Source organism: Heloderma suspectum, chromosome 6 (assembly GCF_057233095.1).
Source record: "Heloderma suspectum isolate Gila_16-S chromosome 6, 16-S_ref, whole genome shotgun sequence".
NCBI lineage: Eukaryota > Metazoa > Chordata > Lepidosauria > Squamata > Helodermatidae > Heloderma > Heloderma suspectum.
Window position 1 is genome coordinate 76,827,122 of NC_139463.1, and position 25,138 is coordinate 76,852,259.

Genomic DNA, 25,138 nt, shown 5'->3' on the forward strand with positions numbered 1-25,138 from the left:
CGACGGTAATGAAAACTACTCAGAATGGAGAAAATCAGAATTTTAGTGCAAACAATGGTTGGACACCAGTGTTCCCGCCCCGCCCGAAAGGCAGCACTAAAGAGAGGAGTTTCTGCTCTTTCTATTTTGGGCCTAACTTCTCTTGCATTGTTGGACGTGCACGCCAGGCAACGGAGCGCAAGGCTTCTACCTGCAATCGAGCACTGGATTTCGACTGGGAGGGGATCTGAGGAGACAATTTAAATTAACTGGCCTCTGCCGCGACCTGAGGGGTCTTTTGGATGAGGTAAATTTGGCCCGAAAGGAAATCCAAACCATCCCCAGCCTGCCCCCTTCTAACCGGCAATATTAGCACTGGACTATACTGCAGGGTTGTTGTGCTCTCTCAGTCTCCGCCTCATCCCTCAACTGGAATATAAATACTGGACGCCCTTGCAAGGCTATCGTAAGCAGCTCTGGCCTGTTTCCCCAACCTGCAGTATGAGGATTGGAAGTTTTATAGGCGGGGCTATTGTTAAAATGTCAAGGAACTCCCCCCCCCCCAGGTATGTTTGTAACGCTTCATTCATTTGAGCCCAAAAGCGCAGAAACGTGTTCTTTGCTGAAAAGGCTAAGTGGCTTATGACAACCCTGCCCTGCAGTGTAGCCTAGTGTCATCCCAGTACTGCTGGTTGTGGAGGGGTGTTGGGCGGCTCATGACCCAGCCTTGTGATGTTGTTGTTGTTGTTGTTCAGTCGTGTCTGACCCCATGGACCGCAGCACGCCAGGCCTTCCTGTCACCTTGTAATGTAGTCTACTGTTAATGGTGGAGGTGAGCCCGAAGCATAGAGTGGCGTTAAGACAATCGCGATGTGACGTCTGATGTTGTTATATGCTTAGGATCAGCATCTAATATAGAGCAGCCTTCCCCAACCTGGTGTCCTCCAGATGTGTTGGACTGCAAGTCCCATAAATTCAGGCCACACTGGCTGGACCAATAATTCCCAGCAGCTAGCATGGACACCAGCCTGGGGAAGGCTGTCATAGAGCTTAAAATTGCTCCAGTGAAACCATGCCATGACACAGACTGCAAAGCACCTGGTCATTTTCTGCCTGTGGCTGTTTGGGGTTTCCACAAGAAATCACCCCTGCACCAGGTGGTGGTTGTTGTTAGACTTATATCCTGCCTTTTTTCCCCTTGCGAGGAACCCAAGGCGGCTTACGTGGCCTTCCTTCTCCTCTCCCTTTTATCCTCACAACAGCCCTTTGAGGTAGGTGACGCTGAGAGTCAGTGACTGGCCCAAAGTCACCCAGTGAGCTTCCATGGCTGAGTGGGGACGAGAACCCGGATCTCCCGAGTCCCAGTCCAGCGCTCTAACCACTACACCACACTGGTTGCAGAAAGGCCCAGCCAGTTAAATCGCCCCATCTCAAAACCAAAGCTCAGCTGATAAAAATCGGTATATAATAGAAGTAAAAATTGAACGAACAAATAAAGGTGATTATTATTACTATTGTTTATTCATTTCTATACCGCCTGATCGCCGGAGCTCTCTGGGCGGTTCATAACAATTCGCCCCCAAATGCAAACCACAACATTAAACATTAAAAAAAAAATTAACATACAAAATGTAAAGGAATTTCAACAGCTAAAAGCAATGCCCTTCGCCCGAGGAACTTGGGGGGGGGGGGGACTGTAAGCTGCCCTGGCGATATAGTTAAAGCCAGGGAGAGGCACGATGGGGCGACGAACAGGATGAGGCAGGAGAGGGAGGAAGACGCGCCTTGAGTTCCGTTCGCTTTCCCGCAGGCGCGCTGTGCTCCTCCTCCTTCCTGCAGAGCGACCACGGGGCGTGTGTGACTCTACTTCTTTCTGTATCTATGGGCAAGCGGCCCTTCGCTGCCCTTGCGCGGTGCGGAAGTGACAGGCGGGAGGAGACGTGTGCGGAAGGAGGGCGCAGGAGGAGGAGGAGGAGGTGTGGGTAGCCCCGACCGGAGACCCAGGAGGTAGGTGAGAGGAGCCCCGCCCCCAGCCCGGACATAAGCCACGCCCCATTCGGCCCTGGTCACGCCCCATTCGCTCCCAAATCCCCGTTGTCTGTTCGGTTCCCAGGTAGAGAGGTGGGCCAAAGCAGGCTCGGACTCCTGGGTTCTTTTTGGATAGAGGGAGCTGAGCTGGGCTGAAAAGATCTGTGCCTGCAATTGGAGTTCTGGGGTGGACGGGGAGGCAGGACTCAGCCCCAGAACGTACGCAGTAAGAAGGATGAGAGTGCCTCCGAGCATGTGCAGAGTGCATTTCACCGCCAAGTAACCCTCCTCTTCCCCCCCCCGCCCCGCGTATCTGGAGGCAGGGCTTCTTAATCTGAAGATGCAGCTCCTAACCAAGCCCAGCCGCTCCTTTTTCCTTTCCTCCCCCCCCCCTTTCTTTTTAGAAGCTAATGACGGATGAAGGAGATGTGTGAGTGTCAGCAATGCTGGATTCAAGCGCACTTGGGGTCAGAGGTATTTTGTTTCAATGAGAAGAGATTCCTAGTAAAAAAAGGGTGGTGGGGCCCAGCTGCGGCTCCGAGATTTAGGAACCATCTGTGCACAAAAAAGTCGGAGTCGTTGAATTGGGCTTCACTCCCCTGCGGCCATTCCCCAACCCTCTTTCTGTCACTGCTGCCCCTTGATGTAGAGTGGTGTATCTCCATGCTGGCTGGAGGGTGCTGGGAGTTGTAGTTGTAACACATCTGACAGGCACCAGGTTGGGAAAGGCTGATAGATACAATTAGTTGTTGCTGTGATCTCTGAAAAATAAGATTTTTCCCACGTACTATCATGGATTTGAGATACTTGGGAGTGCAGTTTGGATGGTTCCTGTGTAATGCGGTGGGCACAGACTCTTCTCAGGGCTTCCAATTTATGCTCAGTATTTTTGTCTTTGGTGAGACTGGTTTACCCCGACACATTTCACATTCACGTTGCCTGATATTTAAAAAACAACACTACGTGCTTCGTAGATCACCACTTGCTTAGTTGGTCAAGCTGCCTAATCATCTGTTGTATTTGACGGTTTTCCCCCTTGATCCCAGGTTCCATCAGGCTTATATTGATGCTGACTCCTTTTATTGATTTATTTTGTTTGATTTTATTGTATAATTGTGTGTGGGGGTATTGTTTGTATGACGCTTAAGGAATTTATTTAATACAGCCTTCCCTAATCTAGTGCCCTGCAGATGTTGTGGACTTCAGCTCCCAGCCCCAGCCACCAATGCTGGGAAATGTAGTTCAAAATATCTGGAAAACACCAGGTTGGAGAAAGCTGATTTAATACGTGTCTCTTAAATGCATTCATAAATAGGGACACGTATTTCTGAGCCCTATGACGGGGTCAGCTGTTTGTTCAAATAAGTGTTTCAAATCCTCTAAGCCAGTGGTGGGCAGTAGGTAGATTTCCAGATGTTTTGCAATTCAGTTCCCAGAAGCTCCTGCCAGCATAGCCAATGGTCACAAATGCTGGGCGTTGAAGTCCAAAACATCTGGAGATCTTTCTGCTCATCCCTGCATCTACACAGCAACATCTCTTCAATGAAGAAGGATAAATAAGGTTTTGAGGTGGCAGGTTATGGCCACGTTGAGGCCTGTTGGTTTTCACCATTTATTTCTGAATAGATGGGCAAGAGTTCTTCAAGAGAAAACCAGCATAGGAACATAAGAAGCAGCCTTAGCCCAGGTCAGACTTATTTGTCCATCGAGCCCAGTGTTGTCTGGCAGCAGAGCTCCAGGGTCTCACGCAGAGGTCAGTCCATCACCTGGTGTCTTCAACTGGAAATGCCTGAGATTGAACCAGTGGCCTTCTGCATGCAAAACATGTGTTCTGCGTCTGAGCTACAGTCCCTCTCTAATGGGAGGATGGCGCTCAGTTTAGTTGCTTCTCGAGTACATTGAGGGGTGGACGACAACACCAACCTGGTCACAGCTGTAACCCTACTGTTAGTAGTAAGTCACACCCAGGCTCTTGTGGGACACAGCTGTACCACATGGCTGACCTGGTATGTATTACTGAGACCTGGGTGGGGGAACTGGGAGGGGTCACTCTCTCCCAGCTGTGCCCTCCTGGGTACTCGGTGCAGCACCAACACCGACTTGAGGGTCGGGGAGGGGGGGTTGCCGTGGTCTATAGGAATTCAGTCTCCCTCTCCAGGCTTCCTGCTCATTCGAGTGCAGATCTTGAGTGTTGTACTTTGTGTTGGGTACTCGGGACAGATTGGGGATTCTGTTGGTGTACCGCCCACCCCGCTGCCCATCAGACTCCCTACCTGAGCTGACGGAGGTGGTCTTGGACTTGGTGTTGAGGACCCCTAGGATGATGGTCCTGGGGGATCTCAACTTCCATGCCAAGGCCGCTGTGTCCGGGGCGGCTCAGGACTTCATGGCCGCCATGACAACCATGGGGCTGTCCCAACATGTCATCGGCCCAACGCATATAAAAGGACACATGCTTGATCTGGTTTTCTCGACTGTGCAAGAGGATGGTGATCTGAAAGTGGAGGAATTAACATCTGTCCCTTTGTCATGGTCAGATCACTTCCTGCTGAGGTTTAGACTCCTGGCAGCCTTCCCCCTCTGCAAGGGTGGGGGACCTATTAAAATGGTCCGCCCCTAGAGGCTAATGGATTCCGATGGATTCCAGAGGGCTCTGGGGGATTTTCCTGCTGGTATGGCTGGTGCTCCTGTCGAAGCCCAGGTCGCTCTGTGGAATGCAGAGATGACTCGGGCGGTTGACACGATCGCGCCCAAGTGCCCTCTCCCTCTGAGCAGAGCCCGGCCAGCTCCTTGGTATACACCTGAGCTGAGGGCAATAAAGCAAGAGGGGAGACGGCTAGAACGCAGGTGGAGGAAAACTTGTGCTGAGTCTGACCAAACACAGGTAAGAGCCCACTATCAAGCCTACTCTGTGGCGGTGAGGGTGGAAAAGAGACAGTTCTTTCCCACCAGCATTGCATCTTCTCAGTGTTGTCCAGCGGAGATTTCCCGAGTGGTTCGCAGCCTGTTACATTCTGGGCCAGGGAGAGAGACGGTGGAACCCTCAGTAGCACGCTGTGATGAGTTTGTACAGCACTTTGAAGATAAAGTCGCTCAGTTTCGTCATGAATTGGACACCACGATTAATGCAGTTCCATTGGTAGAGGCGTTCAGAGCACCGTCTGGTCCAGTTTTATTGGATGAGTTTCAGTTACTGAGGCCTGAGGATGCGGACAAGGTGCTTGGCCAAGTTCGATCGGCCACTTGTGTGCTTGACCCTTGCCCTTCATGGCTTATTAAATCAAACAAGGAGGGGATGTCTGGCTGGGTCCAGGAGGTTGTAAATTCCTCCTTGAGAGAGGGAGTGGTGCCTGCCGCTTTGAAAGAGGTGGTAATTAGACCACTCCTGAAAAAGCCTAAACTGGACCCAGAGGATGTTAATAATTATAGGCCAGTGGCCAACATCCCCTTCCTGGGCAAGGTGCTTGAGCAGGTGGTTGTAGGACAGCTCCAGGCACTGTTGAATGAAACAGATTATCTAGATCCATTTCAATCGGGCTTCAGGCCTGGTTTTGGAACGGAAACTGCCTTGGTCGCCCTGTGGGATGACCTCTGCCGGGAGAGGGACAGGGGGAGTGTGACCCTGTTGATTCTTCTGTACCTCTCAGTGGCTTTCGATACCATCGACCATGGTATCCTTCTGGATAGGTTGTCTGGGTTGGGAGTTGGAGGCACTGCACTACAGTGGTTCCGCTCCTACTTGGATGGTCAATTCCAGAAGGTGGTGCTGCGGGAGTATTGCTCTGTGCCATGGCAATTGTGCCATGGGGTTCCACAGGGCTCTATTGTATCCCCTATGCTGTTTAACATCTACATGAAACCACTGGGGGAGGTTATCCAGAGGTGTGGGCTGAGGTGCCATCAATATGCGGATGACACCCAGCTCTACCTCTCTTTCTCATCAAATCCAGGTGAGGCAGTGGCTGTTCTGATCAGTGCCTGGGCACGGTAATGGACTGGATGAGGGCCAATAAACTGAAACTCAATCCAGACAAGACGGAGGTACTGTTAGTGGGTGGTTCATCTGCCTGGCTAGGTGATATTCAACCTGTTCTGGAGGGGTTGCACTCCCCCAAAGGATCACGTTCGTAGTTTGGGGGTGCTCTTGGATCCAGAACTGTCACTTGAGGCACAGGTGAACTCAGTGGCACGGAGCACTTTTTATCAGCTTAGTCTGGTATACCAACTACGCCCTTATCTGGACAGAGATAGCCTAGCTACAGTTATCTATGCTCTGATAACTTCTCATCTGGATTACTGCAATGCGTTATATGTGGGGCTGCCTTTGAAAACGGTCTGGAAACTTCAGCTGGTCCAAAATAGGGCAGCAAGATTGTTAACAGGGACTGGCCTGCGAGCTCATATTACGCCAGTACTTTTCCAGCTGCACTGGCTGCCAGTCCATTTCTGGGCCCGATTCAAAGTGCTGGTATTAACATTTAAAGCCCTTAAAGGCTTGGGGCCAGGTTATCTGAAGGATCGCCTCTTCCCATATGTGCCTGCCTGGACCTTAAGATCATCATCAGCGGCCCTTCTGCATGAGCCCCTGCCAAAGGAAGTGAGGCACGTGGCTACTAGGAGGAGGGCTTTTTCTGCTGTGGCAACCCGGCTCTGGAATGAGCTCCCTAGTGAGGTTCGCCTGGCGCCTACATTGTATTCCTTTCGGCGCCAGGTGAAGACCTTTTTATTTTCCCAGGCATTTAAGCATTTTAGCTTTCTAAACTTTTAGCTTTGCTGTTTTAAAAATCGGTATTTTAAGCTAGGTTTTATTGTGGTTGTATTGTTATATTGTGGTTTCAATATTCTATATATTTTAAATTGTTTTACTGTGTGCTGTTTGGTTTTAATTTTTGTGAACCGCCCAGACAGCTTCGGCTGTTGGGCGGTATAGAAATGAAATGAATGAATGAATGAATGAAAAAATAAAAAACGGTACCAAAACAATGAAGTCACTCACTTGAACAACTTGCACAAAAAATGGCCCTGTATTGAAGACTTGCCCTAATGCGGGAGTCTCCAGCATGGAGCCCGTGCCCACAGATACCTCTCTTGGTGCCAGCCAGGATCCCTGCCTCTCCCAAGTTTGATTCTATTTCTTTTTTTAAATTGATTTTTTTAAGAACTAGTTTGTCATGCGGCAAAATGCTGCCCTCCACCGCCATCTTTACTTGGGCTCCGAAACGTGGTTTTGTGTTTTGGAGCTAAGCCCCCACCTCTGCTTTGTATTAGGTTCTTGGGCAAGGAACCTTTCTTTTAGTCTCAACACTTGGCCTTCTGGAAAACGAGGGTTTGGTGACCAGCCACACCCATCATAGTAGCCACGTTACGAATGGGCAACCCCCATCCCTTGGCAGCCATTTTGAGACATGCTCTAAAAAATTCCAAATGTGCCCACTGACCAAGAAGGTTGGGGATCCCTACGGTAATGCAAAAAACTAACGTAAGCCACCCTGTAGGGTTGCTTTGCTCACTTTCTCCCTCAATATTGTGTTTCAGGATTTGTGTGCAAGAGAGTTCCTCACTTGACGTCTTCACTTGCATCGCCGGCTCTCCTTTCAAAAGGGCTCAGGCCCTAAGCGTTCCCGTGTGGGGCCCTGAGGCATCATGGCTGAAGCTGTCCATTACATCCATCTCCAGAACTTTAGCAAGTCCCTCTTGGAGACCCTGAACGGGCAACGCCTGGGCGGACATTTCTGCGATGTGACAGTGCATATCCAGGAGGCCACGCTGCGGGCTCACCGGTGCGTGCTGGCTGCTGGCAGCCCCTTCTTCCATGACAAGCTGCTGCTGGGCTACTCAGAAATCGAGGTGCCCCCTGTGGTACCTAGCCAGGTGGTGCGGCAACTTGTGGAATTCATGTACAGTGGCTCTCTGGTGGTGGCCCAGTCTGAAGCTCTGCAGATCCTCACGGCCGCCTCTATCCTGCAGATCAAGACTGTCATCGATGAGTGCACCCAGATCATCTCTCAGAGCCGCAGCCCCAAGCCTCCCACTGCCCCCCCATCAGTGCCCCTCTCCCTCCCCAGGGTTCTCCCCGCCAAGCCCCAAGAGCAGCCGCCCAAAGAGGTCATGGGCGGTGTTGCGCGGCCTGGAGACCTCGAAGCTGCTCACCTCGAACCACCCAAGCTGCTCTGTGCCTCGGAGGTGCGCTACAAGCTGCGCGACCTGCTCTCCTCCCAGCACAGGGAGGCGAGGGGGGGCCCCTGCGAGGGGGGCATCAGTGACGGGGAAACGGGGGGCTCTTACCTGCACCCCGCCGAGGCGACGCCCAGCTGCCACAGCCGCAAGCAGCGCCAGCCGGTGAGACTTCAGCTGTCCGAGACCATGCCTGTCATCATCAAGGATGAGGAGGAGGGGGGTGGCGCGGAAGGCAGGGAAGTGGGGGTGGCAGACCGGGAGGCCAAACTGAGCTGCTTTGCAGAGTGTGGCGGGAGCGGGAACTTTCCCGGCAGCTTCAGTGACGAGGTGGAAGCAAAGGATTCTGAGAACACGGGTGGGGCCGGCAGGAAAGAGAGCATCCACCTGGATTATGCTGCCTCTGAGGGCCAGGATTTCTTTGGGAACCAGGATGTCTTTTCGGAGTCCTTCATCCCATCCTGGCAGGGGGAGGAAAGTGGCGAAGAGGCTGCCGCTTCACGAGACAGGGAGAAGTTTCACTCCAACTGCAGCTTGGAGGCTTCCAACCTGAGGAGCTTGGCGGGAGAATTCAAGCCGGACTTGGGTGGCCCCTCCTCGGCGTTTCCGCCACGCAGCACCAGCGGCAGCGGGGGGCTGACCTTCGTCTCCTCGCTGGGCATCCAGCGGGAGCTCAAGGCTGAGGTCAGCGGCGCCAACACTGCCACCAGCACCACCAGCATCTTCCAGTTCCACCTGCCTCAGCCCGGCAGCGTGGCCCAGGGTTTTTACAGCATCCAGCAGCAGCAGCAGCAGGAGGCCGGCACCAGCAACATGGTGCAGCTCAGCCCCAGCACCATGGTCACGGGCACCCTGCACGGCGGGGAGCAGCAGAGTCAACAGCCGGGTCCCTCCCGCTGCTCTGAACCCTCCTACCAGTGCAGCCACTGCCAGAAAACCTTCAGCTCCCGCAAAAACTACACCAAGCATATGTTCATCCATTCCGGTAATGGGTGCTCTGAGGCCGAAATTCCTGGGAGGGGATTGGGCGGCGGGGGGGGGGGGGAGCTAAGCAAGCCCTTGCAAAAATGTCCATTACAGACCGTTCACACGGTTGCTCTGAGTAAATACTGCAAAATGCTTTAAGAGAGGGATAAATGATGGCCGGACACATGAGAGGCAAAATAGGTGAAAAGTACGGGCCTTATATCAGGTCAGAATATTTGTCGTCAGGACCAGCGCTGGCTACTCTGGGTGACCGCTGTTCCCCGGGGTCTCGGGCAGAGATCTTTTCCAAGACGTCCAGGATTGAGCCCAGGACCTTTTGCATACAAAGCATGCGCTCAGCCACTAAGCTGTGGCCGCTGCTCATGTGTTTCTGATGCGCTGCCTGTTGGAGAAGTCTAGGGTAGCCTTCCCTAGTCAGGCGGGTTGGACAACAACCCCCATCACCCCCAACCAATGGTCATGTTGGTGGGGCTGATGGGAGTTGTAGTCTAACCCATCTGGAGGGTGCCAGGTTGAGGATGGCTGGTCTAGGTGTCCTTCAGGCTCCATGATTCAGCCACACGGTTCCTTTGTTACACAAGGCAGATGCAAAGACAGGATTGCAGACAGGGATTCAAATGGTGCAGATCAGTGTTGGCTAATTTATTTGGAGGGCTTCATTTTGGAGAAATGAACATGTAAGCTAAAAACTCCGCCGTTTCTTACCGAAGTGTATATCCCAAGATCATGCAAGCCAGCTATCGGGTTATGTATTAAAATGGCATACATTCGCTTTCAGGAGGAAGCAGATTATGAAGGCATGTTCAGTGTGTTCTTTGCCACTGCTGAGCTGCCTAAAGGTACAATAACCTTTAATTCAGCCATCTGCAACCTGCTGCCCTCCAGATGTGTTAGACTGCAATGCCCATCATTCTCAGCCAGCATGGTCATTGGCTCTATATTTTACTAAATTGTCTACCCCACTTTCCCCCTCCAACAGAAATGCCCAAAGTAGCTAACAAAATACAGCAAACACCAAAAGCAGACAACAGCCATATCTCACAATGGGGGGTGGCTGGGGGAATGTGATTATTTATTTATTGTTTCTTATCGGTCTTTCTTGGTATCCATTTTTATAGATATCTATTTTTATTTATGGATCGCGGTTATGGCCACCTCTCAGTATCATTCTCAAAGAAGGGATGTCCCTTTAATCCCGGGATGGGGAACCTCAGGCCTGGGGGCCAAATCAGGCCCATCTGGAGTCCCAGACAGTCCAGGGCTCCCCGGGTGGCCATGCCCCCTTTCCTCCAACCACCAATCATTTGGTGCGGTCCTGGGTTTTGTGGAGTTTCCCCCCCATTCTAAAACGCTGAAATGCCTCTCCTAAAGCTTAATGACTGGCAGCACGAGCTTTAAGCTTAAGTACGCTGGTCTTTTTGTCCCCACCCCTTTTGCCTTTCGACCCACCCGCTACTGGAATGCAGCCCACGAGAGCTCCCAACTTGAATTTGGCCCTTGGGCAGAAAGAGGTTCCCCACCCCTGCTTTAATCCAAGGCTGTGGGGCAGCTTCCCATCCCCCTGCCCCCAGAGTCCAGAACTCCACACCCTCTGCTGACCTGCTCTGTCGTTCTCCCCCTCCCTTCTCCTCGACAGGCGAGAAGCCCCACCAGTGCAGCATCTGCTGGCGCTCCTTCTCCTTGCGGGACTACCTGCTCAAGCACATGGTAACCCACACGGGGGTGCGGGCCTTCCAGTGCTCCGTCTGCTGCAAGCGCTTTACCCAGAAGAGCTCCCTCAACGTCCACATGCGCACCCACCGCCCCGAACGCTTCCAGTGCTGCATCTGCAACAAGTACTTCTCCCACCGCACCTTGCTGGAGCGCCACATGACCACCCACACTGCCTGGAAAGGCGGGCAGCCCGACGCCCCGGGGCCCATCGCCGTCACTGCTGCCTCTGCTGCCGACTGGAAGGACAAGCCAAACATCGCTGCCGCAGCTTCCGCTGCTGAGGGGACCATCGCCGCCGCTGCTGCCGCCGCTGGCGGATGGAAAACAGGGGAGCCGTCTGCTGAGAGCACCATTGCCACCTGGAAAGCAGGAGATGCAGCCCCTGGGGAAGGTGGCCTGGTGGCCTGGAAGGGGGAGGCAACGGGGGAAGGGCCAGTGGCGGCCTGGAAAGGAGATCCGACTTCGGAGGCGTCCATGCAGCCTCATACGGCCTAGGGCACCGATGGATTGATTCACCCGCTTTCTGAATTCACCTTGTCCGGCGCTTGCAGGTCGCAGAGGTGGCGCGGCGTCAGGGCTCGCTGCGAGTCTTCTAGTCTCCGGCAAGGTGTCCGGCATCCAGCAAACTGGAAAGCTCTCCTCATGGGATCTCGATTTCTCCTGTTGCAAGGCAGTCCTTTGGGGCCACCGTGCAGACATGAGGCAGGCAGGAGATTCTCAAGTGGAGAATGAAGGTGTCATCCTGTCCCCGGCCCATGGGGTTAGGCAGCGGAGGATGTGGCTGGGGCGGGACGTAGCGGCATTCACGATGCTGTTGCCGACGCTGTTCCTAGCCAGCCTGTAGGTCGGCGATCACGGCGCGTGCTTTGCATGCAAAGGTACACGGTTTCGATCTGGGGTGACAGGTCTGGGAAAGGCCTGAAACCCTGCAGAGCTTTTGCCGCTCAGAATAGACAACACTGGGCTAGATGGACCAATAGTCTCATCTAGCATAAGGCTGCTTAATAGCTCCATGTTGAGCTATGGTAGTCTGTGTTGAAAGGCCGTCTGCCGCTGAATACCAGCAGTTTGAGGCATGTGGGCTTGCCAGTGGCACCTGGCTGGTCGCTGTGGGAAGGTGGATGTTAGCATAAGGCAGCTTCCAACCTTCCTAGATGAGCCGTTGGTGTGAGGCCGCTCCTTTGCTCATTGCAGATTTTCCATAAAATGGGGAAACACTCCATTCTGTGCCGCTTTTTTGTTGGTGTTTACTTATTTTTAAGCGGGCAGGCTCGGGGATGCTGTGCTTATAGTTTACAGCAGCCTCCCCTAACCTGATGCCCCCCAGATGTGTTGGCCTCCAACTCCCATCATCCCCAGCCAGCACAGACACTAGCTGATGGAATGTGCACTAAATGGAGTCAATTTTCTACTTGCCACCAGAAGAGAAACTTGAAGTAAAAGAAAGGGCCAGTTTTATTCCACTATCTTACCTCAGGTTGAAGTGGGAAAATAATAGCACCCTGTAAAATAATAGCACCCCTTTATCAAGTAACAGTGCTTACATGTCTTGTTTGTATCCACAGCATGATTTTCCCTCCTCTCTCCCTCTCTTGCTGTCTCGGAGGGGCTGAAGCTCAGCGGTAGAGCCCCTGCTTTGTATGCAGAAGGTCCCGGGTTCAATCCCCAGAAACTCCTGGTAGGGCTAGGAAAGAATCCGGCCTGAATCCCTGGAGAGCCACTGCCAGTCAGTGTCGACAGTACTGAGCTAGAAGGACCCAGGGTCTGACTCAGTACAAGGCAGCTTCCAATGTTCCTGGGAGAGATGTTGCCCAACACATCTGGGGGCACCAGGTTGGAAAAGCTGGCTTAGGGCGTTCCTGGACTGCATTTCCAAAATGGTTGGATTCCAGGGACTGACTTTCTTTCTTTCTTTCTTTCTTTCTTTCTTTCTTTCTCAGTCAAATTATCAGAGACTTTCTGTTCTGTTTTACCCTTCTCTAGAGGAACTTTTTAGTTTTACATATTTATAAGTCACGGAGCTGCAGGATGTTTGATGGGAATTTTGGAGAGGGACCATAGCTCGGTGGTAGAGCACATGGTGTGTATGCAGTTTATTCTGGGTTCAATCTCTGGCATCTCCAGTTAAAAGGATTTCAGGTAGCAGGTGACGGGAATGAGACCTTGGACAGCCGCTGCCAGGCAGAATCAGAAATATGGGCTGTATGGGCAGTCTGATTTTTTATAAGGCAGCTTCCTCTATTCCTAAGTCCATAGAATCAAAGGATCGTTCAGTAACCAAAGGATCATTACTGACCCCTAGAGGGACACCGCTTGTGCTGGCGTTTTCATGGCAGACTATAGCGGGGTGGTTTGCCATTGCCTTCCCCAGTCATGACTACCTTTCCCCCAGCAAGCTGGGTACTCATTTTACTGACCTCGGAAGGATGGAGGGCTGAGTCAATCTGAGCCGGCTACCTGAGACCAGGCTTCCACTGGGATCGAACTCAGGTCGTGGGGAGAGTTTTGGTTGCAATACTGCCGCCTACCACCCTGCGCCACACGAGGCTCTTTTCCTCAATCTCTGGCATCTCCAGTTAAAAGGATTTCAGGTAGCAGGTGATGGGAATGAGACCTTGGACAGCCACTGCCAGGCAGAATCAGAAATATGGGCTGTATGGGCAGTCTGATCTTTTATAAGGCAGCTTCCTCTATTCCTAAGTCCATAGAATCAAAGGATCATTCAGTAACCAAAGGATCTGTGTAGCTTCCTACCAGAGCACCGGGCCTATGGTATGGCTGGAAAAATGTGCAGTCCTTTTCCTGTACTACCCCGAGCAAGCAGTGGGTCAGTTCTGTCAATTGTACAGCCACCTGCTTGCTGTTTTTGTTGTTGTTGTTCATCACAAGGCGGTCTTTATTCAGCGGGTACCGCTTGCTGCATGGGTGGGAAAACACAGGAGGGTTACAAGTGGAAATGCCTGGTTGTTGTTGTTGTTCAGTCGTTCAGTCGTGTCCGACTCTTCGTGACCCCATGGACCATAGCACGCCAGGCCTTCCTGTCCTGCGCTCTCTCCCGGAGTGTGCTCAAGTTCATATTCATTGCATCGGTGATGCTATCTAGCCATCTCATCCTCTGCCGTCCCCTTCTCCTTTTGCCTTCAGTCTTTCCCAGCATCAGGGTCTTTTCCAGAGAGTTTTCTCTTCACATTAGGTGGCCAAAATATTTGAGCTTCAGCTTCAGTATCTGTCCTTTCAATGAGCACTCAGGGTTGATTTCCTTTAGTATGGACTGATTTGACCTCCTTGCAGTCCAGGGGACTCGTAAGAGTCTTCTCCAGCACCACAGTTCGAAAGCATCAATTCTTCGGCGCTCAGCCTTCCTTATAGTCCAGCTCTCACAGCCATACATTACTACTGGGAAAACCATAGCTTTGATTAGACGGACCTTTGTTGGCAAGGTGATGTCTCTGCTTCTTACTATGCTGTCTAGGTTGGCCATAGCTTTCCTCCCAAGGAGCAAGCGTCTTTTAATTTCATGGCTACAGTCACCGTCTGCGGTGATCTTGGAGCCCAAGAAAGTAAAATCTGTCACTGCTTCCATTTCTTCCCCTTCTATATGCCAGGAAGTGATGGGGCCAGATGCCATGATCTTCGTTTTTTTAATGTTGAGTTTCAAACCAGCTTTTGCACTCTCCTCTTTCACCCTCAACAAGAGGCTCTTGAGATCCTCTTCACTTTCTGCCATTAGGGTGGTATCGTCTGCATATCGGAGGTTGTTGATAATTCTCCCAGCAATCTTAATTCTGACCTCTGATTCATCCAACCCGGCATTTCTCATGATGTACTCTGCATATAAGTTAAATAAGCAGGGTGACAATATACAGCCTTGTCGTACTCCTTTCCCAATTTTGAACCACTCGGTTGTTCCATGTCTGGTTCTTACTGTTGCTTCTTGACCCTCGTACAGGTTTCTCAGGAGACAGGTAAGTTGGTCTGGTACTCCCATCACTTTCAGAATTTGCCACAGTTTGTTGTGATCCACACAATCAAAGGCTTTAGCGTAGTCAATGAAGCAGAAATAGACGTTTTTCTGGAATTCTCTTGCTTTCTCCATGATGCAGCGAATGTTGGCGATTTGATCTCTAGTTCCTCTGCCTCTTCGAAACCCAGCTTGTACTTCCGGTAGTTCTCGGTTCGCATACTGCTGAAGCCTAGCTTGTAGGATTTGAGCATAACCTTGCTGGCATGTGAAATGAGCGCAATTGTGCGGTAGTTTGAACACTCTTTGGCGTTGCCCTTCTTTGGAATTGGAATGTAAACTGACCTTTTCCAGTCTTGCGGCCATTGTTGAGTGTTCCAAATTTGTTGGCGTATTGAATGCAGCACTTTAACAGCATCACCTTTTAGGATTTTAAATAGCTCAGCTGGAATACTGTCATCTCCGCTAGCTTTGTTGTTACTAATGCTTCCTAAGGCCCACTTGACTTCACTTTCTAGGATGTCCGGCTCAAGTTCAGTGACCGCACTATCATGGCTATCAGGGACATTAAGATCTTTCCTGTATAGTTCTTCTGTGTATTCTTTCCACCTCTTCTTAATCTCATCTGCTTCTGTTAGGTCCCTGCCTTCTTTGTCCTTTATCATGCCCGTCTTTGCACAAAACGTTCCCTTGAGATCTCCAATTTTCTTGAAGAGATCTCTAGTCTTTCCCATTCTGTTGTTTTCCTCGATTTCTTTGCATTGTTCATTTAAGAAGGCCTTCTTGTCTCTCCTTGCTATTCTCTGGAACTCTGCATTCAGTTGGATATATCTTCCCCTTTCTCCCTTGCTTTTCCCTTCCTTCTTTCCTCAGCTACTTGTAAAGCCTCATCAGACAGCCACTTGGCTTTCTTGCATTTCTTTTTCTTTGGGATGGATTTCGTTGCTGCCTCCTGAACAATGTTACGGACCTCCGTCCATAGTTCCTCAGGCACTCTGTCTATCAGGTCTAATCCCTGAAATCTGTTCCTCACCTCCACTGTGTATTCATAAGGGATATGATTTAGGTCATACCTGAATGGTTTAGTGGTTTTCCCTACATTCTTCAATTTAAGCCGAAATTTTGCAACAAGAAGCTCATGATCTGAGCCACAGTCAGCTCCAGGTCTTGTTTTGACTGACTGTATAGAGCTTCTCCATCTTTGGCTGCAAAGGACATAATCAATCTGATTTCGATATTGACCATCTGGTGATGTCCATGTGGTTTGCCTTGGATTCGTACTGAGATCATTCTATCATTTTTAAGATTGTACCCCAGTACTGCTTTTCCCACCCTTTTGTTGACTATGAGTGCTACTCCATTTCTTCTAAGGGATTCTTGCCCACAGTAGTAGATATGATGGTCACCTGAATTAAATTCTCCCATGCCTGTCCATTTTAGTTCGCTGATTCCCAAGATGTCGATGTTCAGTCTTGCCATCTCATGTTTGACCACCTCCAACATACCTTGATTCATTGATCTGACATTCCAGGTTCCTAACAAAATTGTTCTTTACAGCATCGGATTTTCTTTTCACCACCAGACACATCCACAGCTGAGTGTCCTTTCGGCTTTGGCCCAGCCGCTTCAGTCTTTCTGGTGCTACTTGGAAATACCCTCTGCTCTTCCCCAGTAGTATATTGGACGCCTTCCGACCTGAGGGGCTCATCTTCCAGTGTCATCTCTTTTAGCCTTGTGTTACGTTCCATGGGGTTTTCTTGGCAAGAATACTGGAGTGGGTTGCCATTTCCTTCTCCAGTGGACCACATTTTGTCAGAACTCTCTGCCATGACCTGTCCGTCTTGGGTGGCCCTGCACGGCATAGCTTATGGCTTCACTGAGTTACACAAGCCCCTTTGCCACAACAAGGCAGTGATCCATGAAGGGGGGAAATGCCTGGACCCCCCATAAAATTCTGTGAACACAGCAAGGCGATGACATTACAGAACATCTATCTGTCTTTCCCCCTATCCTCATGCAAAGGAAGTTACAGTCCGAGTTCCTGCACCTTTGTAGTTGTGTAGAAGAGGGAATTCTGGAACATGCAGCTTTTCTTATTCCCCTCCATGTTAGCAGCATCTGCAGCAATTGCCTTTTGCATACTGCTGTTAAAAGTATAGGAGACCCATTTTCCTTGCCCTCTAGTCACCCTTCCTGAATTCTGCCCCTTTCTTTACTACCTGTCTCCTAGCACTGCCTGTATTAGCCTCCTCCAATCGCCCTTTCCCCTCAAATCTTCTCTCCTGCACAAGTCACATACAAAGCCATAGTACAATGGGACCTTCAGTCACAATCCCCTTTGCATTTGAATAACATTCCTGTGGGGCTAACCACAAATTACATGAAAATGCAGATAAAGATCTACCTTTTTCTTTTTTTTTCAATGAAAGCTGAGACTTCTGAGCCCTGGGTGGATGGATGGTTATTCTCCTTAATTATTCTAAGGCCATGTTTAAAAACCGGCACATTTCAGGTTGAAATGCCTCTCTCTTTCCTTTTCACATACACACACCTTTTAAAAAGAAAAGTTTGAAGGAATATTTAATTTCTCTGCCTGCCACCCAAAGTAAGTCATACATTTCTCCAGCTTAACACCTAATGGTGTTTTTTTTTTTGGGGGGGGGGGTGATGTTTGGGGATAATTGAAAGGGAATTTGATTTGGAGAAGGATCTGTATGGGAAATTAATTTGGGGGGAATAAATTGAAGGGAGCTACTGATTTGAGATGATCAGGGAGGGTGCAAATGAACTGAATGATTTGCAGTGATTTGAACAGGAAATTAATTGGCTTGTCTTCTGTGAAATTTAAATAAATTCTTGTAATTATTTCTAACTTCGCATCTGTACATATACATTAGCATATTAGTCTTCTTTAGCTCTGAACCCTTCTGCAAAATGTTGACATGCCTAATTATTCTCGGGGGCCTAATGTAGGTTTGTGCCCCAAATCTTTTAAGTGCATAGCAGTGTTTCTGACTTGATGTGGCAACGTTACATTTCCATGGGGAGAAACTGATGTGGTTTTGGCTGTCCTGTTACCTAGTGAACCTTATAGCTCCGCAAATAGATGCAGCTTTCTTTGGTCTTTTCAGTCATTTACCAGAAAACAATATAAAATGAAATGAAAAACATACTTATTACCTACTCTACTACCCAGAAGACTTTTGTCTACCAGGTGTTTGTCAGAACATTCTGTGCCTTGCAGAAAATGTGGGAGCAGAGTTAAAGAGAATTTCACAGCCTGCTCCCACCCACAAGGCAGGACCAGCCCCCTCTGAAGGACACGCCTCCACCGATGCACATTAACACTGTCATGTGACGGCCATTGGCTCAGATGGTTTTAAAACAGGGGTTTTGAACCTCTTTCAGCCCAAGGGTCAAGTTCCATTTTGGAGAAGCTCCAGGGGGGCACATTCCGGTGGTGAGCAAGGGGTGAAGGCAAAAGGGGCAGGGCAGGGCCAAAATTCCAAAAATATTAGCAGATTTTAGCTTAAAGCTCTCACTGCCAATAATTAAGCCTTAGGGGAGGCATTTCAACCTTTTAGAATGGGGAAAACCTGCGCCAAAGCTGGGAAACCACAAAATGATGGGTGGTTGGGAGAAAGGCAACATGGCCTGGGGAAGAGGACATGGCTGTGTGGGGGAACCCAGAAGGGCCTGCTTGGGATCCCCAGAGGGCCATATTTGGCCCCCAGGTCTGAAGTGCTACACCCCTGCTTTAAAAAAGGAAATGGACAAATTCATGGAAGATCTGCCATGAGAGACACATGGAAGGTCCAACTACAGGGGCATTCTACCTCTTGGGTTTCAGGGGATGGCCATCACCTTCATGCTCTGTGAGCCTCCAAAGAGTCATCTGGCTGCCCCGGTTGGAGCAGAATACTGGAGTAGGACCTTGCCGAACCTCTGGTCTAGTCCAGCAAGGCAGGTCTTACGATCTTAACATATGCAAACTGGACCATAATGCAGCCTTCTTAAAACACACACACACAAATCTTAGGAGCCTGCAAAAAAATGAAATACTAGCCTGCATTGCCACTAGGGTGGCCATGTGTTCTACTTTAGAGAGGACAGTCCTCTGTTCTTCTTAATTTGAAGGGCTGTCCAGGCCAAGTCTGGTTTAAAAATCAAGAACTGTAAGCAGGGAGAGCAGCTGGGGACCTTGAAGTAACCCATCAGCAGTTAACACCTGGATAGCAGACTGAGCAGACACCCTACACAGATCACCTACTCACACTTTTCTGTGAGTAGTACTGTATGTATTACTTTACTGTGTTTATATTTAAATTATAGCAAATTTATACAGGTGCATCTATACTTCTACATATGGACATTTTTGTTTTTTGTTATGATGGTGATCCATTTCCTCTTCTTTGGCAATGCATAAGTGGATGCTCTGGCCATGTAGGAAAGGGGTCTCTCTGCAGCTAGCATACTGGTAGAAGAGGAACAGGGCAATTCCTCCTTTCTCCCAGCCTGCTCACCTGCTTTCATGGTTGCCCAGGCGAGTTGTTAAATACAAGACTGCCATAATGACATAAAATGGAGGTGGGGAGCCTGGGCCAAATTAAACTTCGGAGGAGGAGATCGGAGCGCCACATTCCACTGGTGGGCGGGGCTGAAGGCAAAGGGGAAACGGCCGAAATATCAAAACTAGGAGCGTATTTTGGCTTAGAACTCTTACTGTCCATAACTAAAACTTAGGAGAAGCATTTCAACCTTTTAGAAGGGAGGGGGTATTGCACAAAAGCTTATAAATGATTAGTGGTTGGAGGAAGGCAGTGTGGCCATCTCTCAGACCCCAGGAGTACCAGATTGGGACTTTGGACCTGAGGACCCTCATCCCTCAGGCCCGGGGTCCCACTACACCCCACTGGAGCACCAGTATGGTGTAGTGGCAAGAGTGTTGGACTCGGAGCTGGGAGATCCGGGTTCTAGTCCCCACTCGGCCATGGAAGCTCACTGAGTGACTTTACACCAGTCACAGACTCTCAGCCCAACCTACCTCACAGGGTAGTTGTTGTGAGGATAAAATGGAGGAGGGGAAGGATTGTGTACACTGCCTTGGGTTCCTTAGAAGGAAAAAAGGCGGGATATAAATGAAATAAATAAATAAATAAATAATAAAACCCTGATCTAAAAGCCGAGAGTAAGTGCACTGTCACAGAGTCACTGCAGCATGATTTGTTCCAGAATGCCCTCCTTTTTACCCTTGGAGGACAGATAGCATTAAATGGAGAGAGGCACCACCACTGCAATCCAGATGGCTCTCTTCCTCTAGCTTGATTTCATCCAGTGCTGTGGCTGAGGTGAAATTTATACTGTCTTTCTGGCATATCTTGCAGCACCACGTCTCTTCAAGGCCACGACTACCACCTGCATCACCTAACTGAGGTGCCTGTTCCTTTAATGCTTTTGGTGCTGGGAGACATTTGGTACGTGCACCTTCTCCCTGTCTTTGCCGTTCCGTGATGGTGAATTCTACTGGGGTCAAATACCTGCTTACAAGAGAAAGCATAGAAAGTGGGCAAGATCTCCTTCGATACCTTGGGCGGGGGGCTCTGCATATCACAGTGCGATGCGTGTGCATGATTCGCTCCAATTTAAATGACATACATACAAGGCCAGAATCGAGGGTAGGTATGGTCGGGCACCTACCGAGCCCACTGACAAGAACCCCCTGGAGTTGCCGTTCCTCCTCACCACCTCAACCTGCTTGTTCACCAACCTCTCACTCTGGCCCAGACAACGGTGGCGGGGGGCGGGGGAGGAACAGCAAATGCCACTGCCTCCTTGCTCACTGACTCTCTGCCTGGCAAGCAAGCGGCAGCAACATTAAGAAAAAGGAGCAATATCAGCTGGCGACAATGGTGGGAAGAAGGGAGACTCACTGAGTGAGAAGGCCTGTTGTGGGTGACTTGCCCAAGAGCCCTCAAAAACCTGGAGCTGGCACTGTATACATGGCTGGCAACTACCATTAGTCATGTTTATTCCTCTATACGTTTACTACACGTTTCTCTGCCCAGCTGTAATGGCTGCAACATGATTGTGTTGTGCAGCTTAATGCTCACCTACCCCATAATTTGAAATTCCCCTGGGAAAAAAAAAATGCCGCCTGTATATATGATGCCTACAGTAATTGCTCGCTAGCTGTATGTCCTGAGGGCATAGACTGGCCGCTTGCTGTTTTAGACGTTCACTCTTGTTCACTCTTTCTAACGTATGGAGGCAGTCGCTTCCACAGACCCTGCCTCCACTGGAAGCCCCCACTGGGCCTCCTGCCACCTGCTCTGGCCTTGACAATGCACAATGCCTTTGCTCTGAAAGCCAACAGACGGCAAGGAGGAGGCACGCTGGCAGCAGCCCAGAAGTCTTCACATGCCAGCTGCCTCCTTGGCCTTCGGGGATGCACCTGTCAGAGCAGAACTGTTCTCAAAAAGTGGAAACTTTTAATGGCACCCAACTTGGGCTAATTAACTCGCTGTCTCTTGGGTAGGAGGGGCTGGGTGTTGAAAGCCCTCCCTCAGAGCTTATTTACACTCCAGGCTGAGAAATGGCTGGAGACGTCTTTTTAATGGATCCCTAAGCAAGTTGCCACAATTAGAGCTCATTGTCTTCAGTTCTCCGGCAGGCCCCGTTCCCCCTTTGGGGAGATTTTACTACTGAGAGATTTAAAGAGAAAAGACCTTGGGGATGTTGTTACCAGTGAAATTAGGTACTCTAGCCTGCTCCAAGGATAGTTTGGTTGTAGCCACGGAGTCAAAGGTAGAGGTCTGCCTGAACTAGGGTGGCCACTTATGAATCACCAAAGAAGAAGAAATGCATCACCAAAGAAGAGGGTTGTAATTTGCATAAAATTTGCATATGCTGATTCACATGTGTAGATGCATATTTAGAAAATAATTATAATTTTAATAGAGATGCAGTACTGCAGAGAAAGAGTGAGTTTGTGGCTGTTTTGAAAGGACTTAAGGGCAACCTAATTCACAGTTTGATCTCTTAGCCAGTATGAGACACTAGTCAGTCTGTCATTAAGGCAGTTGCGTTCTATGTATAACCAAGAAGTTACTTTTATTGCAATGGTGTCATAGTATTAAATATTATTATAAACAGTACTTAAAATTTTCTGTTATGCTCACATGCTGTCAAGAATAAGAAACTAGCAGTGTATGAACAACCAGTTTATCTGTTTTGGTATTTCCTCTATTTTGAGTACCCAGCTTGCTGGGGGAAAGGTAGTCACGACTGGGGAAGGCAATGGCAAACCACCCTGCTATAGTCTGCCATGAAAATGCCAGCGTAAGCGGCGTCCCTCTAGGGGTCAGTAATGACCCGGTGCTTGCACAGGAGGAACGTTTCCTTTCCTATTTTTTGTGGGTTGTCAACTTCACATCCTACTGAACATTATGTGTTTATCTTTATTTGACTAAATCCAGGTCCACAAACATTGCACCATTTTGTATCTTCAAAAAAAAAAAATCTATCTCTAGCTATGGACTTGTATTTTCTAGTGCTTGTCCACAACGTGGCCAGTGGAAGCATGAAGAGATTGCTGATCTTCTCGACATTTGGTGTAGGTCAGAAAGGTCAGGAGCAACTCAACTGTCGGGGCCATTCAAGGAGATGACAAAAAGGTGGCCACAATCCTTGATTGTCAGCCAGGATGAAAACAATACACTGGGATTGCCAAGGGCCGCCATGCACCACATCACAAATTCATGGCCATTACATACCAGAGCCAATTTTAGGCTGAAATCCTATACCATTTACCTGGGAGTATGCCCCATTCAACTCAGTGGGAGTTTTGAGTAGATGCATATAGGATTATAATGTCAGAAACAAGGGGGGGAATATGAGTTGCATCCCTTACTTGCAGGTTGTATCTAGACTTGGTCATGCTTAGAGTAGACCCATTGCAATCAATGGGACAAGTCAGTCATGACTACCTTAACTCTTATTCATTTCAATGGGTCTGCTCTAAGTACAGATCTAACTTCAATGAGTCTTCTGTAAATCTGGATCTAACCCCTGGTGTCCATTTGAAATTGCACTGGGTTTTTAATGTGTACCTTGCCTCAAGTGACTGGACAGAGGGGTGACTCATAATTCATTTCAGTCAAATAAATAAATGCCTGCCACATGTGGAGTGGTTGCTGTACTACCAAAAAATAGCTCTGTTTCCAACATATTTCAGTAAACATCTACAGCTACGGAAGGTGTTCGAGCAATTTCTTGGCCATGTTTTCTGGGGGAAATTGTACATATTTGGAGAAGAGAAAGTGAGAAGTTTACCTGCTTTTGTAGAAGATCCCACCTCCTCAAAATGATCAAAACATGTTGGGAATCAAGAAAAAAACCAGCAGTTTTCTCTCTGTGCTGGATCCCTTTGTTTTTTGCCCCTTGTTATTGGGAGCAACTCTGCACCCAAATCTTGGTTGATTGGTTTTATTTGTACCCTGCCTTTCTCCAAGAAAATGACACTCAAGGCAGCTATCAACCATAGGACCTTTTTTAAAAAATGGGGGGGAAAAACTTGGTTAAAACAATAATAAAACATATACATTAAAAACAATAATAAAAAACCCAACTATCACAGAAAAACAGCACCCAACCCAAAGAACCAGCTTACACGGCAAAGGCCTACTTGAATAAAAATGTATCTGCCTGCCAGTGGAAGAACAATGTTGGGTCCAATTTCCTTGCATTAGTTAGTGGGGCTTACTTTAGAGTACAATTGCACAGTATTGGATTGCACTGTTAATCTTGAATCAGATAACAGTCTTAAAATAAATGTTCTAAGCGAGGCAGGAGGAGGAGAAAGAATAGCATTTTTCTGTTGTACAAGATACTGCACGTTGCAGTTTTAGATATGCCTGCAACAGAAGGTGTACCAAAAGGAAAGGCATCGAAATCTTATGATACTATCAGCTGAGTAACAACTCTGCATATATGGCACAAAATAAAATCTATAATATGTAAACCTTTACTCTCTGGAAGTGGGCCTGGACTACTATGTCATTCTTCAAGGAGAAGGCTTCCATGCAATCTAAAAATCTAGCACAATCTTACACCGACAATAGACAGTGATAGTTCATTTCCTGGGGTCATTAACTTGTCAAGAAGTTCCATCAGCCATTGTTACTGTCTGTCTCTATGGTTACTGTGTGATTGTAACCAACAAGTTATGGTTCCCCCTTGTGGGGATAAAAGGAAACTTTCACAAAACAGGTTGGTGGTAGAGATACCCAATTATAGATGGGGAGAGATACACAAAAAGTTCCCTTTAAAGAGTTTGGTCCATCCCTGCTCAAATAGATTAACTGCACCTGAACTAATTTTGAAATACGTTAATCTGACCTTAGCGCTGTGTGGGCAGTTAAGCCTCAGAAATACAGCATAAGAGCTGAAGAGAAGCTCTCCGGGGACTGCGCAAAATCTGGGAAACACCTAACACTCAGAAACTGGGGGAAAGGGGGTGGAGTCAAGAGAAGGGGCGTGGCAATCTGGGAACCACAGATGGCCCGTTGGGACCCTAGGAGGGCCAGATTTGGCCCCTGAACCTAAGGCTCTGCACCCCTAGTCTAAGCCACCAAGGCAAGGCAGAAGGTAGATGTCTGGATGATTTGCAGCAGATCTGCAAGGGTTTCTGACTCCCATTCGTTAAACAAGAGCAACAAAATTATTTTTCCCCCACCTAAATTAGGCTGCTGAAATAAAGAAAGCTCGGGGGTAACCAAAAGTAGACTGTTGTGTGATAGCACTATAAGCTCAACTCAGTTCTGGTACTGAAAACAAATTCCTAGGCTTAGCAAGTGCTCAAAGGCATTCTTTTTCTTTAATTCTAAGTGTATGTCTTTTGCACCTGAACCTTGGGGTTCCAGTAAAAAAACAAAGTAGATCCGACAAGCATGAAATCTGCCCAGCTCTGGTCTAAGTCACCAAGGCAAGGCAGGTAACAGAAATACATCCATTCAGGCTGAAGCACATATGTGCAGACACATAAGAATTTGATTCCTCACCCCAGCAAGAATTCTCTCCCTCCATATTTTATTTATTTTTATTGATTGATTTGATTTGTACCTCGCCTTTCTACCAAGAAAAATGGCACTAAAGGCAGCTTATAATCATAAATAAAACTTGATCAAAACAATCATAACACAATGCATCAAAATGCAATAAAAACACAGCAAGAACAGAATAAAAACAGCACTCAGCCCAGCAGACCCACTTACAAGCCAAAGGCCTTCTTGAATAAAG

At 48.8% G+C, this 25,138-nt stretch overlaps 1 protein-coding gene across 6 annotated transcripts; it reads left to right on the forward strand.

Moving 5' to 3' along the window:
* Window positions 1-134: 134 nt before the first annotated feature.
* On the forward strand, window positions 135-22,996 carry ZBTB45 (zinc finger and BTB domain containing 45). Of its 6 annotated transcripts, none has more exons than XR_014783865.1 (4): window positions 1,808-1,986; window positions 7,543-9,166; window positions 10,805-13,154; window positions 22,207-22,996. XR_014783865.1 is itself a non-coding variant. In XM_084805078.1 (4 exons), exons 3-4 carry the CDS (start codon window positions 7,651-7,653, stop codon window positions 11,374-11,376), a joined length of 2,088 nt encoding a protein of 695 aa, XP_084661204.1. In that variant the 5' UTR covers window positions 1,808-1,990; window positions 2,412-2,481; window positions 7,543-7,650; the 3' UTR covers window positions 11,377-22,996. The 6 variants fall into 6 exon arrangements, 5 of the variants coding, with proteins under 5 accessions (XP_084661206.1, XP_084661204.1, XP_084661203.1 ...); XM_084805078.1 differs by adding an exon at window positions 2,412-2,481 and having other exon boundaries at window positions 1,808-1,990; window positions 10,805-22,996; XM_084805080.1 differs by lacking the exon at window positions 1,808-1,986 and adding an exon at window positions 135-286 and having other exon boundaries at window positions 10,805-22,996.
* Window positions 22,997-25,138: the final 2,142 nt, after the last annotated feature.

Excerpts from the sequence above, each read along its gene's own strand:
- ZBTB45 (XM_084805080.1), top strand. The coding sequence starts at position 7,651 with ATGGCTGAAGCTGTCCATTACATCCATCTCCAGAACTTTAGCAAGTCC. Across the intron at positions 9,167-10,804 it reads GCATATGTTCATCCATTCCG|GCGAGAAGCCCCACCAGTGC; the intron begins GTAATGGGTGCT and ends TCTCCTCGACAG.